Genomic DNA, 20,021 nt, shown 5'->3' on the forward strand with positions numbered 1-20,021 from the left:
TCATTTGTTACTGTTACACAGGAAGTGGGTTCATATGGGGAGGGTACTGTTTTCTGATCATTAAGATGCATGTTAAAAATAACCTAAAATTTACCAGGCTGCATGCACTGTTCCCAGATCCCCAGCATGGAAAATGGCCCTGGAAAAAAATGTTAATAGTCATGGGGAGGGAGGGGTATGTAATGTAGTTGTGTGTCAGTCCCAGGATATTAGAGAGACAAGGTGGGTGAGGTAACATCTGTTATTGGACCAACTTCTGTTAGTGAGAGACACAAGCCACACACACAGAGCAGGGGTGGTTATTGAGAGTTCTAGCCCAATTTTTCAAAAGTGCACACACATCTAGCTTGCAATTAGGATTCAGATGTGCACAACTGGGCTCACGTGCATTGGGTGTTTCACACAGGCATGTTGTCACACATATATTCGAAAACTTGGCCTTACATAGTTCCCATTGATGGTTTTCTGTGGTAGTTACCTGAGAAGAGAATTTGAAGAGATGCCTTTTAAATTCAGTCTCGTTCATGTAAAAATACAGGGCTAAATTCTGACTCCTTTCACGTCAGCGAGACATCTCGCAAATGCAGGTTCTATCCAACATGAGTAAGTTACAAGAATCTGGCACAGATCATTTTTGCTTTTAGAAACCTTTTAAAAACATGCATGCACCCTTTCTCTTCAAACATCCTATTCATGCTGTGAGGTTACTTAATATAGTTTTGAAAATCAGATTTAAAAGAACATTACAAGGTGTAGATTCAAAGAAAAATCCTTGTGCATATCAGGTTTCTTGTATTAGCTTTTCATTTCAATAAATAGAAGATCTTATTTTATGTCTCCTTTGCTTTCTGAAGATTTTTTTTCTGCTTTAATCCCTCATATGTATAATACATTAAAGTCATTAATAATGAAGTAGGCTTTTAGCATCTACCCTGGAAGGTAAAACCCTTAATCACAGTAACATCATGAGTGCATTCAAGCATTTAATTTTGATGTCTGACAGCATTTTAAAGCACATAGCCATTGATAAGAACAAATAAGTGTTGTTATGTTTAATTGAGGGGGAAGCATGAAAAACCCTAAACTTCAAGTAATTAAATTTAAATATGTCATTTGAATTTAGCTGAGGTAATGTATAAACTGAGGTATATTTTTCAATCAGTGAAAGACCTCTTGAGTAAGCATGATACATTTAAATTCAAATCCTGGGGAGTAGAAAGTAAACCCTGCTGTGGTTAAGAAGGTAACTTGACTAAAACACTGAGCATTGTGTGCCTTTGACATCCAAGTACTCAGGTTTCAAGTACTTTCATAAAGGGCTGTTTTCACTCCTGGCTGCTTACAGGCCAGAGACCTCTCATTGCAACTGTTTATTTCCTGTTGTTGTCCCCCTCCCAATACTAATATGAACTGGTAATGAAACACTGTCATGCTGCCTCTGCCCTCCTTTCAATTGCCCCAAAACTGTTATAATTCAGGGCTTGTTGGCCCTAGGAAATGGCTTTATGGCACTTGGGTGAAATTTTTGTAGTGCATCTGCTCTCTCTCCCCGTTTGTAGGCCACAAACACAGAACTGTAGTAATAAAACTATTAGTAGGTGTTTAATGGCAGGTTATTGAGGAAGTAGATAAAAGAACATTGCTGTATTCACATCAGTATGGGGGTGGAGTTTTTAAAGGAGACAAATTGCTGAGCTTTGAACTTAAAAAAGTTATACTTAGCCATTTTGTCAAAGGGAATCTCCTTTTATTTCACACCAAAGTATCTCCAGTCAGTCTTCACTGTGAAATATACTGGTTTGGTAGAATTTCTACACAGTATGTAACATTTTAGTATGTATGTGTCTGCCTGCAGACATGGATATTAGAGGTGGGGAGTTGTAACTTGGTATTATTTTGGCAACAATGTTTCACTTCTATACCACTTGATGTATTTCTCTCTGTTGAGCACCTCCAATGATAACAGATTTCACGAGGCATACTTTTTTAGAAATTGAGGTCCATAATAGCTGTGCTGCTTGGATGTCTGGAGGAGAGTAACATTCCAGTTACATAGTTTGTGATCAACCAATTGCTTGTCCAGATATTGAATTAAAAAATAAAAGACACTTTTTTTTCATTAGAGAGACAAGGTGGGTGAGGTAATATAGTTTATTGGAACAACTTTGATTGGTGAGATAGACAAGCTTTCGAGCTTACATAGAGCTCCTCTTCAGGTCTGGAAAATGTACCCAGAGTGTCTCAGCTAAATACAAGGTGGAATAGATTGTTTAGTATAAGTAGTTAACACATATTTTAAGGGACCATTCAAGGTGAAGTAGCTCATTAACATCTCTCCAGTAATGGGGGTGCGGGGGGGCGGAGGGGGTGGAGAGTATTGCTAATGTGCTGTGTGTGTGTGCGTGCAGAAAATGAACCTGATTTCCATTTTATTAGCTAAGCAGTGATGTTACTGCAAAGCAAAGCAAGGAGAATGTGCCCTTGGTTTAGAAGCCATTGGGTTATCAAGCAGGAGAGTTGCATTACCAATCCCAGTCATGTCACATATATAACTTGATGGAACACACCTGAAACCTCCCTGTTGGTTTATGTTTATAGTCTCCTCCTGTCATCCAGTATCTGTCTGTGCACGTGAGATACAGAGACAGACAGACAGAGAGAAAGGGTCTGGAGGCATTTCTAACAGAGATGCCAAGCTGTCAAATAATAAATCAGGAAGAGACTCCCTGATGGCTTCACTTCAGCAGGAAGACTCCCTTTTGTGACTATGTGTGTGGTGTCTGCTGGTTATTTTCACTCCCATCAGACCCGTCTGATACGGTCAAGTAGGTTTGAAGCTTTCACGTTCAATTTTCCCTTCATTTATTGTGACTATTTTATTTCTCCGTCTTTCTCTGTAGTTTTCAGGAATACACATTACATCCTCCTTTCTCTTTTGACTACTTTCATAGATCTTCATCTCAGAGTTAAAAAAAATAAAAATCTGTATTTTTCTAGGGTTTCAGGGACAAAAGAGGAAATACATTCAATTTAGGAAGACCTCTAATCTCTGGTTATACAGAATGGCTTTGTTAGATAAGATTAAAAATTTCATGAATGTCCCTCTTCATCCCTGGAGACCCCACCATTTGTATCAGCTATTGTCAGTAGTGGCAGGGCTTGATAATAGCTGGCTAGAGACATGGCCACACAGCAACACAACAAGAACCAGGCAACCTGTTTCATAAATCTTCAGCAAACCCATTCCCCCAGCAGAGCTGTGAATCTGTTACTTTCATAGTCCTAGGGAAAATGCTTTGTCCTCCAACCAGTCAAAAAGTGAACTTCAGCACTATCAAGGGCCCAATTTGGAGTGCACATTGAGAAATATTCCATTGTCTTTTTAATTGTAACCCTTATTAAACATGGATGTAAATTTGAGTTGAATTTTGTTGGATACATGACTAATTTTCCAAAATCATGTTTCCTTTCTGCCCTGTCAGTGGAATTGGAAGTGTATGGTACTGTGAACCAACTGTAACTAGCTATCATTTTTATATAGGGACAGTTACCATTGGAGTCTTATTCACAGTACACCAGATTCTGATGTCTTCTTCATGGTGGGTAGCACCTGGCTCCCCAAGTAGTCCCATTAAAGTCAGAATCTGACCATCTGGAGTAAGCCCATTGACTTCAGTTGGACTACTCACAGGCTATGGTACTTCACAGCATGAGTTAGGGTGGCAGAAAAACTGGCCCATATACTTGAGATGCAAGAATCCCAGTGTTTATGGGAGAAGCTGAATTTGTAAACAGTGGGCTCTCACTGAAACAAAAGTCCCTCAACTTCAGAGGGACGAGGATTGAGCCAAAGGTCGATATCCCATTTCTTGTAATGTTAATAGCTAGTGAAATGACACCAGTTAATAGTGGAAGGTGAATAGGTGGAATTGCTGTGGAGCCAGAACTAACAATTCCAAGGCCTCATGCGGCATGTTTAGTAAAGGTCAGAAATGAGCCAACATCTCCTAGTATGTTAGCCTCTTACAGGGCTTTGGCTGCAGGCATGGTGTAACATCACAGTACTTGGATCACCATGCTGTTACTTCGGAGACTCCCGCTCTAGTATGGACCAGAATCCAAGAATGGGCTTGTTAGAGAATCTTTTGGTAAGAATAAAAGCTCACTGTGCTGTAGGTAATAGCAGCAAAAATAGCAGCTTTATGCGCAAACACAAGTCTTCTCTTCAAGAGACGTTTTAATTCCCGGCAGTGCTATAGATTCACAAAGCCCATTGAGTAGGAAAGCTACAATTAAAAATACATGATCCTCATTTAAAAATAAAATATTGCTAATATACAGTTTTTCTTTTTTCTTGTCAGCTCCGTCTCCAATTGCTTTGATACAGGCTAAAGAAATAACAAGGCACAGTGTTGCATTGGCCTGGCTGGAACCTGACAGGCCGAATGGAGTCATCTTGGAATATGAAGTCAAATATTATGAGAAGGTATTACTCAAAATGATCAGATGAGGTTTGTTTCCATTACAGCCATTCCCAGATAGGATCTCATTATTGGGACCAAATAGGTTTGATTTCAGAATCATATCCAATTAGGGATTTCATACACTTGAACAGTTACACTGAATAATGAGAATAATATACTGCACTCTCCTCTAACAGTGTATTTGGGTTTTTTTCTTTTCTTCTCCCTTAGAACCAGGTTTTTACAGAGAACATATTTATAATGAGAATCAATATAGCTGAGAAGTAGTAATACATTAGTCTTACGTCAGAGACAGAAGTGTAATAATGAAGCATGTAACACAGTAATAATAATAAGATCTGTTTAAGTCAATGGCTTCTGCTTAGAGTGATGGTGTGGGTTTGATGGCTTTTAATAGAAAATAAGGAAAAGAAAATTACATTCTTTAGTCTTTCCAAGTTATAGGGAGACATTATTTCTACAAAATAATTTGTCTCTCCTCAAGTACAGAACTATGAAAAGAGCTATTTGCTTTCACGGTTGCCTGGAAAATGAACAGTTACCTTTTCTTTCTCTCTCTCTCTTTTTTCTTTTTTTAAAGGTAATTGCTTATTTGCCTCCCTAATAAAGCCAGAAAGGGCAGCTGATTTTCACTGAAACTAGATTACAACATTTTCTGACACATTTTCCAGCCTGAAATAGACTTTAAGACATGGGCTTTCTGGCAGACATTTCCCAAGGGTTTCTTGGATATGTAGCTCCTGGCTGGAAGAGAGGAAAAAGAAAGAGTGAACGAGCATAAAATGTTATTTGTTCATCAGCAGGATCATGATTGAAGACCTGGCTACTTTCCAGAGAATTTTATCGTTCGATTTCTGAAAGAGACATTAGACCTACCATCATTAGACATACCATCCCCATCATCCTTTCTGGCCATCCCCAAGACCCCCTTTTAAAACCCAGTACTAGTAAGGGTAACAACAAAAACCTTTCTAGGGATCTTTTGAAAAGTCCATTGCTATTAGTCATAGCCTCAGCACAGATTTGGCAGCAAACTGGGGATCCAGGGTTCACTGTGCCTGGAGACATTTTTGTGTGCCTCACCCCTGTGCTCTGTTGCTCCTAGGACCAAAATGAGCGCAGCTATCGCATTGTGAAGACAGCCTCCAGGAACACAGATATCAAAGGCCTGAACCCTTTGACTTCATACGTGTTTCATGTGCGAGCCAGGACAGCAGCGGGATATGGGGACTTCAGTGGGCCATTTGAGTTCATGACTAACACAGGTAACAACATGTGCATCATTGGCAGAGGGCTGACAATAGATACATTCCTTCCCCCATTTCTTTCTTTCTTTCTTTCTTTCTTTCTTTCTTTCTTTCTTTCTTTCTTTCTTTCTTTCTTTCTTTCTTTCTTTCTTTCTTTCTTTCTTTCTTGACTCTATGCATATACTGAATATGACTGAGCTGCTTATTGGGAGTTTGACTTCATTTATTCACTTGAATGTGGCATCCGTATTGTGACTCCTGCGTGGCACTATGATTTGTAAAAATGGCTGTTGACTGCCATTTCCTCTGTTGTTTTCTGATCCGGCCTTAGTAAATGTGACGTTGCACAGTTATTTGGATGTGCTGCATACTGGATGCAAGATGCTTACAAATCTTAATGAAGAAACCTGAATGTGGTAGGCTAGAAGTACACACTATAAATGTTCTGAAGTTTTTTCTCTCATTGATTCATGGAGATTTATATTTTCAACTCCCTTTAATGATAATATGAATTATTTGCATAAATTTCCAGTGTGTCTCATCTAGAGAAGGATAAACCCCAGTTACTCTCCTTTTTTAATGTACTCTCCTTTTTTTATGTGAATCAGTGAGGTGTGTTGTGTGTGTCTCCTTACTTCTGTGTTTTCTCTTAAACAATTTTGCAAAGGGTGGCATTTGTAGATTGTGCTATCTGTGATTAGGTTCTCATTTGTTTAAGTCAAGGTAACATGTAATAGTCCACAAAAATGTGAATGGAGTGTTTGCTTCCTAAGACACCGGAAGGAAGAGGATATGACCGAACCTGTTTCTTTAATTTCCATTATGCAGGTCTGTTTAAATCACTTCAGGTCACGTCATTCTGTGTTAACTTCCCTCAGGCATGGCATGAGAAAACTTAAAATAGTCAATCCACCAGGCAAAGGGAAGACATTTTAAAACAACTTGCTCTGTTTGTGTCAGTGAGGAATGAGCATCTGGTCCATTAAAAAAAAATAAAGTAAACTGGGAAGCAATTCAGTGGGCAATAAAATAGGCATTATACCCTCTGACTGAGAATGGAGGGGCGAAGGAGAGGAAGTCCTTGTTCTCAGCGAGTTGAAGTTTCCCAAACCATTATCAAGCATAATGTCTTTAACTAATTAGGACCCTCCTGGAAAATTATGTTGAATGAATACATAATGAAGGCCTGAGACTGGCTTTGAGTAATACCCTGAACTGCCTCTGCAAATCAGAACACAGCACCAAGTGTTGCCGTGACAATTTTGTACTGTAGGTGGCTGTGCCTGAGGTGTGTGACACTAACTGATGTCTTCTCTATCTCTAGTTCCTTCCCCCATTATTGGTGATGGTACCAATCCCACAGTGCTTCTTGTCTCAGTGGCTGGCAGTGTTGTTCTCGTGGTCATTCTCATTGCTGCTTTTGTCATCAGCAGGAGGTAAGAACTTAAACCTCTCTCTCTGCCTCTCTCTTTCATAAGGGAGCTTTTTGTCTCATCCAAACAAAGCTGAATTCTTTGATTAGCATCATAAACAGTGCATTTGCATTACAAGCCCTCTCCCATGTAGCTTTGATCTTCTCAGCATAAGTACCACAGCAGTATGTAATGTAATGGTAATAGTTCCAGCACTATTTGCCCTTCAAATGCAAAGCTGATTTCTGTAACTGGGATTGAGAAGCAAGTCAACTGGATATTGTAATTTGATGTTGAGTTTAATGAGTCTGAGTACAGGGGATCTTCTTGGGTTGGCTTGTTACGTGTAGGGGAAGGAAAGCAGTACTGCAGTGAAGTAACGTGCATGGAGAACGTGAAACGGTCTTGCTTGGGTGTTTTTGGTTTTTGATTTTAATATCCCCAGTTGTCTGTACATGTCTGCATCAGCCATTGGGGTAGTTCTTCCATTGTGGGGAAGAAAGGCTCTAAAGAGAAGCCATAGGCACTCAATACTTTGTATACAGTAACACACCAGACTGGATCCATGGCTTCCATTTTCAGGCAGAACCATAATCTCCCATCAAGCACACGCTGCTGCTCCCAAAACAAGGTTTACCCCTCAGAAAAATCATTACAACATCTCATATCAGAGAGGAGAGAATACAAGTCGGCCCACTCTCTATATAGGGTCTGATCACATTAGCTATAAATGGGCACAGCTTCCTTCTGATTTACTCTTTCACTTCAAATCATCTTAAAAAGAGCAGTTAAATCAGTGTGATTATAATATCTGGTAAGTAGTCATGCATTGTAATGGCTTTCTGTGGGTGTTCAGCTCAACGCATCCATGCTGGCAGGAAAAAAGAGAAAAAGAATATATGAAAATGTAATGCAGAGAGACAGGTTTATTAAAAGCCATTGCAACAGAAAATAGCATCACCAGGGCTTGATGACTTAATCTCCTCTCTGCTTTTATTGATCACTTTATTATTTAAGGCCAGATTGATAGCGGGATACATTGGATTTCTAATTATGAGTCGCCACCTTGGAGAATTGAGCCTGTCGAGTTGTTCTGAGATGATTCCTTCCCCACCTCCCCCAATAAAAAAAAATGTCACTTCTCAAGGCTGATAAACATGGCTTGGTGATTGGCCCTCAATGGATCACTTTTTAGAAAATGAAATGTCAACCCCTTGCCCTAGTATTGATTCTCTTTAGTATCGGCCATAAAGCTGTCAAAGGAAAGGCTGCCTGGAGCCTGGTAGCTGACAGACTCGCTGATGCATACTCAGCCAATTCTTCTCCCCATTCAGGCTGTCTGTTTAGTTATCGCTGCCTAGAAGTGTTTAAATTGGACAAAACACAGATAAAGAGCAGGCTGGTAGCCAGGACCAAAGGCTGGCCTAAATGCTGGTGGGAATGCAGATAAGTTAGTCAAGTGGCAGTGGGTTCAAAGATGCCCCAGAGCTCTGCCTCAGTAGGTTTTAAGAGGCTGTGGAAGAGAAAAGACATAACGAAGTAAATGAAATGCCAAGGCAATAAAAAACCATGAGTCCCCTTCCTGGGATGTTCTGTGAATATCAGTGCATTTAGGATGTTTATCATAGCACTACATGCCTACATCCATTTAGCTCCAGTAGTTGGGAGTAGCTATTGAAAAACAAAGCCCAGTTTTCAAAAGCGGATGCCTTAATGGGGCACCTGAGGCCAGATCTGCACTAGAAACTTTTGCCAGTATGGCCATATTGGTAGGAGAGGTGAATTTTTGCAACCAAATAGAACCAATTTCTATACCAACAGAAGCCCAAGAGTAGACATTGTTATACCAACATAAAAGGACTTTTGCCAGCATAGCTTATTTTGTTCACCAACCACCTGCACTAGGAGGCTTTGCCAGCGTACCTACACCCGCAAACCTTTTCTAGTGTACACCTGGCCTAAATCTCATAGTTGTGCCAACAGGTCTGCACTTAGGTCTGCATTTATACAAACCTCCATTCTGTGCAGTTGTACTGATATCAGTATCAAGATGTGGGATAGGGATATCCATTTAGGGTGCCCACATTTGAAACTGGGCTTAATATTATCATTTAGCATTAAGTCAAATCAGTGCTCAAAAATCATCTTACAGCGGAAACTTTCCAAAGGACCGTGCTGTCTGCTACCTCCGACAGCCTGAGAATATGTTGTTCTCTTCTGTTCCTGGGAGAGTTTGTTAACATTAGGATTAATCCACTTAAGGGTTAGTTTAAACTTGCGTAGATTAAGTCACGTAAATTCATACAGCAAAGGACAGATGGCACCTTAAGCATTTCTACAAAGCTTCCTATAAGCACACCTCTAAATTCAGACTATTTCAAATGTAGCTTTTGGGGAACATTTGGAGCAAGAGGATGAGGCTTTATTTTCAGAAGGGAGTTGAGTGGAGAAAGATGACTTTTACGAACCCTTTTTTGGTTATCTAATTAAATTATTTTTTTTTTAATAAATGAAAAGAGGTCTCTTGGGTAGTAGATTGGTTTACCTTCCACTCTCTGAATTTGTTGCGGACACATCAGCAAAATGAAGACAGATTGAGGCATGGAATTATGTGGCAGGCTGCAGCTTTTATTAAACTTTAGCACAGGCAAGGAGTACTACCCGCCCATCTCCCACACTCTTCTATACCAGCCATTTAATTGGTTCTAGTGAATGGGTTACAGGGCTCCTTACCGTATAACCTGTATCTTGGGGTAGGCTCTTCTTAGCCTACCCCACACCGCCTGACTCTGCTCTCTCTCTCTGAGTTCTAGCACCCTTCCCCCCACAACCCCTACAAGAGGGAGGGAGGGTGCAGAAGGGTGGGGACCATGAGGGCCACAAGGTCTCACCCTGTCCCTTAAGCCCAAAGCCCATCACCAAATTGCAGGTGTTTTACTGTGGGAACTGTTGATTTAAGTCTTTCATCTGCACTGGAAAATGGGCCGCAGGTTGTGACGAGTTAACAACCCAACCTAGGTACTAAGCGCTTTCCTACTAACCGACTGTACAGCACAGCTTGATAGTACAGCAAGGAAAGCGAAAAACTCCCCGGTCCTCTGCCACGTGGTCTATGGGAGAAAAAATTCCTTCCTGACCCCTCAAATGGGCAATTAGCCAGACTAGCAGCATCTTTCAGGCCAGATGCCCATTACTAGTTCAGGATCGGTAGGGTGGGACTGCTGGAATGGAGCCAAAAGAGGCTCCACATGGCCCCCACTCCAGGTTAAATCTTGAGAGCTGGGGAATGCTGCCACCCCACTGGCCAGTGGGTGCCAGAGACTCCCAGGGGGAGAAGCTACCGTGTGTCCCTCAGCAACTATCCCCCTTCACTGCTGGCCCCATCAAATTCCCCCACTCACTGAGGCAGGTGGTGGGCATTTAGCTGAATGAGTTGCCCACCTTTTACTAATGAGCCTTGGAACACCAGGCTATCTCAGTCATACCCTTGCGCTCTCCTGGCAGGCAGTATTTTAATCAGAGCAGCTCTAACCCTCAGCTCTCCTTTTGTTTGTAAATGGTAAAGGTGCCAGCAGCCATGCAGAGGCTGAGAGAGCAGCCCAGAGTGCATGCTGCTTCACCACAATACATGCTAATCCCCCCCTTTGTTGTTTGTGGGGCAGGCCTATAGGGAAAAAAGCCCCACCCCTTCTTTATCTCCAAGTGCCACCTGTAGACTTGCCCGCATCTCTGACTCCTGCAGTTTGTGAAAGCTTCTGTATTCTCTTCCTGAACACCGCCCCTATTTAATCACCACCCCTGAAATCCCTATAATTATGGAATTCAAACTTGGGACAAAGGTTTCCTTCTGTCATTCAGGTGAGCTCTCTGTGGATGTCAGTTCATGTCCAGATTTCCTCCCTGTGGCTCAATGAGTGAATAATGAGCTTCCAGGGTTCCCCGCCCCCCCAGGGACAATTGTAGACAGCAGTGTCCCGCCCCAAGCCAAGGAGAAAAGGTCAACAGGTGACAAAGATAGAAGTGGAAGCAGGTAGTTAGTTTGGAAGGTATTATTAAAAGCTAATAAGCTACAATTATATTGCTTGAACAGTAATTCCTGTGTTTCCTTTTACCTGTTATGCATCCTAGGGTGTTTTGGGCTAGTTTTTATGTAGGGCTTAGAGGGAAGTTTTTAAACAAGATGAAAAGGATATTTTAATACTTAAGCCACTTTCATGTAACACACATTTTTATTGCATTTCTCACTTCTGCATGTCAGTATTAATTGAATTAGGTTGGAGGGGTCATAGATAAAATTCAGAATAACTTTTTTTCCTAAGTTAGGCTGATGGTGATCATTTACTTAACTGAAAGTGTTCTATGCATGCACAGCAATAGCAGTGCTGACATGTTCCTCTCTGCTAAAGGTCAGTTCCTATTATACACTTATAGACATTTTGTGCTGACTTTCACCCTATGCAACCCTCTTTCCTCCCCTCCCCCCCGGTAAATGAGAACAGAATTTGGTCCCTTGATTCACTGCAACAGTCGTCCACAGGCAATGAAAATGGCTTAACTCTGCATTTGGATTTAGAGGGTTTTTTAATGGTTTCCTTGTATTTGAAAGTATTGGTTTTTAATTAACTTAGCAAAGAAAGAAGTTCAGAGGCATTTGTGCTATGTGCAGTCCGTGGCATATGAATACAATTCCCAGGACATTATAGGGAGCTGTGAATCCTGGATCAAGGGCAGTGTGGGACTGTTTGGTGTTTTGTTGTGGGCAAATTATTTAGTATATTGCACGCTACAAACTGTGTTAGAAGAACATTATGATTGCAAAAGGAAGCTCTCAGAAGTTAGGAAATGCCACTTTAGCTACTGGAGAAACAGATAAGCAGACATAGGTTGTCATCTTCTGCATGGAGAAACACCAAAAGGAGATGAGATGTACTTTGTCAATGCATATCACAGGTATTTGCTGACAGCCTTCAGAAATTTTGAGTTCATTCCAGGCTCTGGAGGGGAGAGTGTTGTGGTAGTCACAGATTCTTCTTTCTGTTCTCCCCAAACATGACCCCTACTACCCTATCTCCTTCAGCCTGCCCCTGTCCTGTCTTTTTGCCACCCCGTCTCCTCAACCCAGTCACATTCTGCTCTCCTACCTAGTCCTAGTCCCCACTTCTAATGCTTCTCATTCCAATCCCAGTCTCTTTGCCAAGACAGTCCTAGTTTCTCCCTCCAGGGTCCAGGTCCAAGTTCCGGTCTCCCCAGACCCCTCAGTTCCTTGTCATACTAGTTGTCTAGCCACTCCAGTCTTCTTCCCCCCTCCTCAGGTGGTCCATTTCACTCATTTCGTCACTCCTCCCGCCCCTGGGCTCCTAGTTCCAGTCTCCTTACTTAGCCAGTCCCAGTCTCCCCACACATGTTTCTTATCTGATTGTAGTCCCCGTGGCTTCCTGTCCCAATCTCGTTGCCCAGCCAGACCCAGTCTGGACTGTTGGAAGTTTCATCATTGATGTCAGTAGGAGCAGCACTTGATCCCGAGCAATACTATATAACAATACTGTACCTAGCTCTGACAGGTTTCAGAGTAACAGCCGTGTTAGTCTGTATTCGCGAAAAGAAAAGGAGTACCTTGCTCTGTGTAGCACTTTTCATAAGTAACTGTTACCACGCAAGGAAGAGATCTTGGAGTCATTGTGGATAGTTCTCTGAAAACATCCACTCAATGTGCAGTGGCAGTCAAAAAAGCAAACAGAATTTTGGGAATCATTAAGAAAAAGAGAGATAATAAAACAGAAAATATATTGCCCTATATAAATCCATGGTATGCTCACATCTTGAATACTGCGTGCAGATGTGGTCGCCCCATCTCAAACAAGATATATTGGAATGGGAAAAGGTTCAGAAAAGGGCAACAAACATGCTTAGGGGTATGGAATGGCTGCCATATGAGGAGAGATTAATAAGACTGGGACTTTTCAGCTTGGAAAAGAGACAACTAAGGGGGGATATGAAAGAGGTCTATAAAATCATTACTGATGTAGAGAAAGTAAATAAGGAAGTGTTATTTACTCCTCTCATAACACAAGAACTAGGGGTCACCAAGTGAAATTAACAGTCAGCAGGTTTAAAACAAAAGGAAGTATTTTTTCACACAATGCACAGTCAACCTGTGGAACTCCTTGCCAGAGGATGATGTGAAGGCCAAGACTATAACAGGGTTCAAAAAAGAACTAGATAAATTCATGGAGGATAGGTCCATCAATGACTATTGACCAGGATGGGCAGGGATGGTGTCCCTAGCCTCTGTTGGCCAGAAGCTGGGAATGGGCGACAGGGAATAGATCACTTGATGATTACCAGTTCTGTTCATTCCCTCTGGGGCACCTGGCACTGGCCACTGTCAGAAGACTGGATACTGGGCTAGATGGACCTTTGGTCTGATCCAGTATGGCCGTTCTTATGTTTTGATGTAGTAGGTCTCAGGGTGCTTTACAAAGGAGGTCAGTATCATGAGGTCAGAGATTCAGAGGCCCATACAGGAGCAAGCAAGTGGAGTTGTTGGGCATCAATAACACCCAGCTTTGGGTTCCTTTGACTTTTGATCTGTCTCTGTATTTTTCAACTGCCCTCCCACCCTTTATAATGGGCCAAACCAAACCTTAGATCCAAACTTGGCACCTTTCAGTAGAAAAGTCCTCACTACAGAGATGTGTCCTGTATTAACTTCTCTCAAATCCACACAGACTTTGATGCTTAAAGCTATACTCGAATGCTTTTTTTAAAATGAAAGCCATAAATGGTATAAATGGTTGTGTGTTTACGTGTAGAAATAATAATGTGTAAACTTAATATGCTGTACCACCTATCATATTAATATTCACAGATGTGTAGACTGAAAGAGCTTGCTTTTTAAATTCCACCTCTAATTTTGTGCAATTAGAAGTGGATACAAAGGCTAGTATTTAGATGTCCGCCTAATTGTGCTTGCAAATCAATCAGTTAGACATCTACATGTTAGCATTTGCATCCACATTTAATTATACTAAAAAAACCGGGAGGCCTAATTGGGTCCCCTTTCAAAATTTGGCTTCAGAATTACAAAGATCTGTGTTTTAAAGAAAAGTAGCTGGAAAATAAACCTCCTTTTTCTTGAATGGAAATATGTAAATTCGAGTTTTTGCGTTTCCCTTGGTATGTTTGTTGGTGACAGTAACATCTAGAGCTGTGTAAGGAATGCAGCTTCTTGCATTGCTGTTGGTTATAAATAGGCCATCAACTGTTGTAGGACCAACCCAGAACATAGGTCTTGGCAGGTAGAGCAATTCAAGTCTTGGCAGGTCAAGAAGATTCTGAGTTCATCTCCTAAATTAAGAGATTTATTTTGAATTGTAATGCTCTTTTTCATCCTGACAGACGCAGTAAGTACAGTAAGGCTAAGCAAGAGGCAGATGAGGAGAAACATTTGAATCAAGGTAAAAGGCAATGGTATTTGGTTTTTTTGTTCTGGTTCACAAAGCATGTCTGTGTTCTTATGCTTAGAAAATAAAGAATGACATTCCTCTTGAGATGACTATTTCACTGTTTTCCTTGTTTGCAGCCCTCCTCTGCCATAACAAAGCATCTAGTAGCAGGGAAACTTTGAATGGCAGGCTTTATTAAAAAATCCCAAAGGTTTTTTGGGGAAATTTTTTTTATTCCCTCTCACTCAAAAGGTTTGTATGACCTTTACTTCTGGCTGAAGATGATGGGCATGCTTTTCTGCCCAGTGTATGTCAAGGATGCTTCAGGATGGACCAGAGCAGGTGCTTAAGAGGAAATGTGAGGCCATGCATTCCTTCCTCAGATCTTGTCTACACTACAGGTTATTTCAGTATAACTTATGTCACTCAGGGGTGTGAATAATCAACACTCCTGAGCGACATAAGTTATACCAACCTAAGCGCCGGTTTAGACAGCGCTATGTTGGCAGGAGAGCTTCTCCGCTGACATAGCTACCACCTCTTGGAGAGGCGGGAGGTATTAACTCTGTGGGAGAGCTCTGTCCCGTCGGCTTAGAGCTTCTCCGCTGACATAGCTGCCACCTCTTGGAGAGGCGGGAGGTATTAACTCCGTGGGAGAGCTCTGTACTATCGGCTTAGAGCATCTCCACTACAAGCAGTACAGCTCTGTAGTGTAGATATAGTCTCAGTAACTGAACATGCTGTTGTTTCTAGCTTTATTGAGTGAAGGATCAAGCTTAGGGTCTGAACTCAGAACTCCTCTGGCCCAAAAATGGAAGTTGTGCGTTCTGAGGGCATGTTCACACTACAGATTTAAGTTGACCTACAGCCACCACAGTAATTACTGCAGTGGCTGATGTCCTCACTACCTTCGCTCTAACGGTGGTACCCCTCCTTACTAGGAGCGCTTACACCAACTGAAGAGGGGCAGAGTGGGGAGTTGAGAGCCAGGGATCTCAGTTCCACACTGCTCCCCATCGGGAGCCCAGCTGCCCACTGGGCAGCAGCCCGGGCTTCTTGGCTCCCCATACTCTGCCAGGAATGTGCGGGGGAGGAGCAGCCACCCATGCTTCTCAGCTCCCTGAGTGGGGAGCCTGGCAGGCACAACCCAGCAGGGAGCCAAGGGTAGGTTTCAGAGTGGTAGTCATGTTCGTCTGTATCAGCAAAAACAATGAGGAGTCCTTGTGGCACCTTAGAGACTAACAAATTTATTTGGGCATAAACTTTCATGGGCTAGAACCCACTTCATCAGATACATGGAATGGAACATACAGTAGGGAGGTATAAATACACAGCATATGAAAAGATGGGCATTGCCTTACCAAGTGCATGCATCTGATGAAGTGGGTTTTAGCCCACGAAAGCTTATGCCCAGATAAATTTGTTAGTCTCTAAGGTGCCACAAGGACTCCTCGTTTTTTTTAGTATCTAAACAGACTCTGCGCAGCCCTAATTACACTGACAGAAGCCCTACCTCTCTCATGGAGGTGGTGTTATGTTGGCGTAGTAAGCCATTTACATTGGCGGGACAAGGCTATAGTGTGTACGCTGACATAATTAGGTTGATGTAAGCTGCCTTGCATCTACCTAACTGTGTAGTGTAGGCCTAAGTCACAGGGCTGCAGCCAGCTAGTTGGCCTGCTACCAATATCAGCGATTTATGGAGTTCATTCACTGTCAAAAGCCTGATGCTGTTTCAATAGATGGGAAATTAAATGTTTGCATTTAAAAATAAATCCCATTGTGGAATCTCCTTAAGTCCTTTCTTCTTTATTCAGTCAGTGCTGACATGGTGAATCTTTACTGGACACTTTCTTTGCTGTTGTATACCATTAAGAATTCGCTCCTTGTATGTTCTGTTCTCAGCAGCATGTAGATCAGTGACATCAAATAAAGCATTTTTGTCTTGCAGGTGTGAGAACATATGTGGATCCTTTTACATATGAGGATCCAAACCAAGCTGTGCGGGAATTTGCCAAGGAAATCGATGCCTCCTGTATAAAGATTGAAAAAGTCATAGGTGTGGGTAAGTTTCAGGACATCTGTGTTTGTGCAGTAAATCTGTTTTTGTAATGCATAGCTTTCACTGGTGTTTAGGTACCTTGAGATCTAACTGTGGTTAGTGTAACAACTCCCTAAAACAAACAGGACTTTTCAGAACTGCATTGACAATTACATTTTGGCTACAAAGGGTCATGTGTTTCATGTTCATGGCTGATTGTTTGGTCATTTTCCTGCAGGTGAATTTGGTGAAGTGTGCAGTGGACGTCTCAAAGTACCAGGAAAGAGAGAGATCTGTGTTGCTATCAAGACTCTGAAAGCTGGGTACACTGACAAACAGAGGAGGGACTTTTTAAGTGAAGCCAGCATCATGGGACAATTTGACCATCCCAACATCATACATTTGGAAGGCGTAGTTACCAAATGTAAGTAGGTCATTTCTGTGACAAGGCCAATTTGGAAGTCATTGAGAAATTAAATCTGCATATTTTTCCCCCTGTTAAGTGACAGATGGCACAGATCCACTGATAGCTAATAGGAGGAAATCAGTGCAGGACAAGTCATTAATCTTGTTGTCAGCTATAAATGGGTTTATAGTTTCAACTGATACCCTATCTGCAGGCAGCTTGTGCAAGGTTTTTTAGGAGGAATTAATACTGCAGGTTTTTTGGTATGTCAAGCAGCCATCTTTCAAACCTTTGCTAGACTGAGCTGCTTGTTACAAGATAGGTGAAGGCAGATGGTAAGCAAAGTATTTTAAACACTTAAAAAAAAATCAAAACAAAACTACAGTGTCGGTGTGCTTTGAAGTACAAGGCATATCTGTGAAGAGCAGGTCTTTGAAATAAAATAGTCTTTATTTTAGTATGAGACTTGCGTATATGCTGTCTCTGATTTATGACTTTGATAGCCTTGCTTCCATTTATAGTAACACCTGGTCGATCATTTTGTTTAAAGCCTGTTAGCATTCGCTTGAATTCTGTCTCAATAAGAGTATGACAAAGCTCAACAGATGCTGTTTCTAAGCCAGAACTGAAATACACCTTCAAGACCCATGTGGGTCTGACTCCATAAAGCACCACTGAGACTGTGTAGTGGTTACTGTTTAAGATGTCTGTGCTCCAAATACAATGCATAGCATAGCTGCAGAACATGCTGCAGAGTGCTAAAAGTGGAGGAAACTTTAGATTTAGGGGTTCATTTTCAGTGCAGTGTAGTACCACAACGAACCCTCTGCATCCATTGTTGTGAGTGGATGGAGCTTGTGCATTCAACCCTTCACACAGCAATGAGAATACATGGTGTTTAATTAAAAAGATCTCTTGATAATGAAATAAAGTGGCTGATTAAAGTGATAGTGGAGAGCCCATAATTTTTAATGAACTAACATTAGAAATGAGCTAAAGTGTAGAAAAAAATCAGTGACAATAAGAATATTTCATTTAGGGAAGATTTCAGTTGGACACCCATCCTCTCTGGAATGTCAAATGGGAGCTGGATTCCTAAATCTCCCATTTGTGCCTTTGAAAGTTTCTCTTTTATATCCTTGAATTCCCCCCTTCTGATGTGCATGATTTTTGCTGTGATTGGAAATGTAATTAGTACAGAATATCGTTGTTTTCTTTTAAATACAAATTCCACAAGGAAAAAAAAGTCATTCAGACTGCTATTGCTTATGGCTTACCAGGCCTTGCTAAGTCTCTGAGTACTTTAATTAAAACATAATATTATAATTAAATACCTTTGCAGGTCTGTTCCCTTTAAAAAGAAAAGGGGGGGGGTCATTTCTGAGTAGGTGGTGGTGTGTTTGCTACAGACTGTGATTTTCATGGCACTTCTGGAAAAAAGAGACGCAACAGGGGGATCTTTGTATTGGAATCCCACCGAGGCGCTAAAACCCCTTAGCTAGGACAGCTGTAACAGTTATAAATGGCTGGAGGTATCTGCATAATGCAGTTCTCACTGAATTAAAATGATTTAACATTTTCACTGAGGAGGTGGTAGGCTGAGCCGACCCCAGCGCGTCCTGTCATCTGGCTCCCAGGAAGCAGCGCTTCTGCTACCAGCCAGCTCGGGCAGCTCAGAGCTGTTGCTGTTTGGTAAACAGGGCTACTTAAGAAGACATTCATCTCAATTCCTCTTGTAGGTTTTCTGAACATTGTGATAAATGAATGCATTTAATAAACTGAAAACTAAAATGCAAGATGAATTGTGGATGTGGAATGGATGGGGCTGTTGGAAGAGAGGAAGCAGGAAAGTACGAATGCATTATTGGCTGCTAGTCAAGTACTTTCATAATTGACTAGATGATGGTTACTTGCTCCCTCCCCAGCCTCTTTCACCCTCTCCCACTTCCCCACTGCTCAAGCAGCGCCTGAGTAATGGAATTATGTGTTAATGCACTGAAAGAGAGTCTCCCTTTCTTCTGAATTGACAAAGTGTATTTTGATCGAGGGAGGTTAATTAAAACTCATTTAGATGTATTTGTTCTGTCGAATGACCGGTCACAGTTGCAAAGGGTAAATGAAATGGGGAAATATGCAGATTGGATTAGAGTGGTTTCCATTCTTACTGATGAATGTTCAGATAGGTGAATTTTCCTGTATGGAGAGGGAGAAGGAGTGATGTCTTCTCCCAGCCTTTTCCTGTAAGAATGCAAATATTCAGCCATGGCTTTTAAGATCACACCCACATAATTGTTTTGCTCAAGGCTTACCTTTGTTCATGCAAATCAGATTAGTAAGTATCCTGCTGCCTGATTACAATTTCAAACACATGTTCATCTACATGAGCAAAGGTGGCATGTGATCATGACAATGAGAGTTTTGGGCATTGGCTGAAATGGTAGGAGAATCAGGAATAGAAGGCTGTGTCTACGTTAACAGGGACTTTAGTGGCATAATTATGGCACTGAAGTTATGCTGGCATAACCCCACAGTGCAGACGCATCAGAGGAAGGGGGTTTCTCCATGCTGTAGGAATACGGTTAGCCAGATTGATGGAAGCATTCTTGCATCACCTAGCAGAGTTTACATGGTGGGGAGGTCAGCCTAGCTACAGTGCTCAGGGGTATGGATTTTTCACACCTCTGGCAGAATTACAAGGGGGAGGCATTCTGTTGAGTGAAAAATGCACTGACGTAGAAATAATTATGGGAGCTTTTCAGCACTAAAATATTTCACAGATGGACAATTTTAATAGTCGATTGTTCTGAGCAGATTCTGATGGTGAATGGAGCAAGGAAAAGTTGAGCGTTTTTGCCAGCTCAGCTCAATCTTTATATTGAAGGCATCTGCAGTTTAGGTCGCAGGTTGGTTGAACCCTCTCTCCCCTATAAAATTCCCTTGTTCGAAGCAGTTCCTGTCAGTATAAATACAAAAGCAAATGTTCTCA

General features: G+C 41.6%; 1 protein-coding gene across 1 annotated transcript in view; it reads left to right on the forward strand.

The window, feature by feature from the left end:
* The window catches only part of EPHA4 (EPH receptor A4), a 125,562-nt gene that overhangs the window by 88,749 nt on the left and 16,792 nt on the right, over window positions 1-20,021 (forward strand). Inside the window, exons 6-11 of the mRNA XM_073359960.1 lie at window positions 4,362-4,486; window positions 5,590-5,749; window positions 7,056-7,167; window positions 14,542-14,600; window positions 16,540-16,653; window positions 16,868-17,053. Coding sequence (XP_073216061.1) covers window positions 4,362-4,486; window positions 5,590-5,749; window positions 7,056-7,167; window positions 14,542-14,600; window positions 16,540-16,653; window positions 16,868-17,053 — 756 coding nt within the window. The remainder of the gene's footprint in view (window positions 1-4,361; window positions 4,487-5,589; window positions 5,750-7,055; window positions 7,168-14,541; window positions 14,601-16,539; window positions 16,654-16,867; window positions 17,054-20,021) is intronic.

Source organism: Lepidochelys kempii, chromosome 9 (assembly GCF_965140265.1).
Source record: "Lepidochelys kempii isolate rLepKem1 chromosome 9, rLepKem1.hap2, whole genome shotgun sequence".
NCBI lineage: Eukaryota > Metazoa > Chordata > Testudines > Cheloniidae > Lepidochelys > Lepidochelys kempii.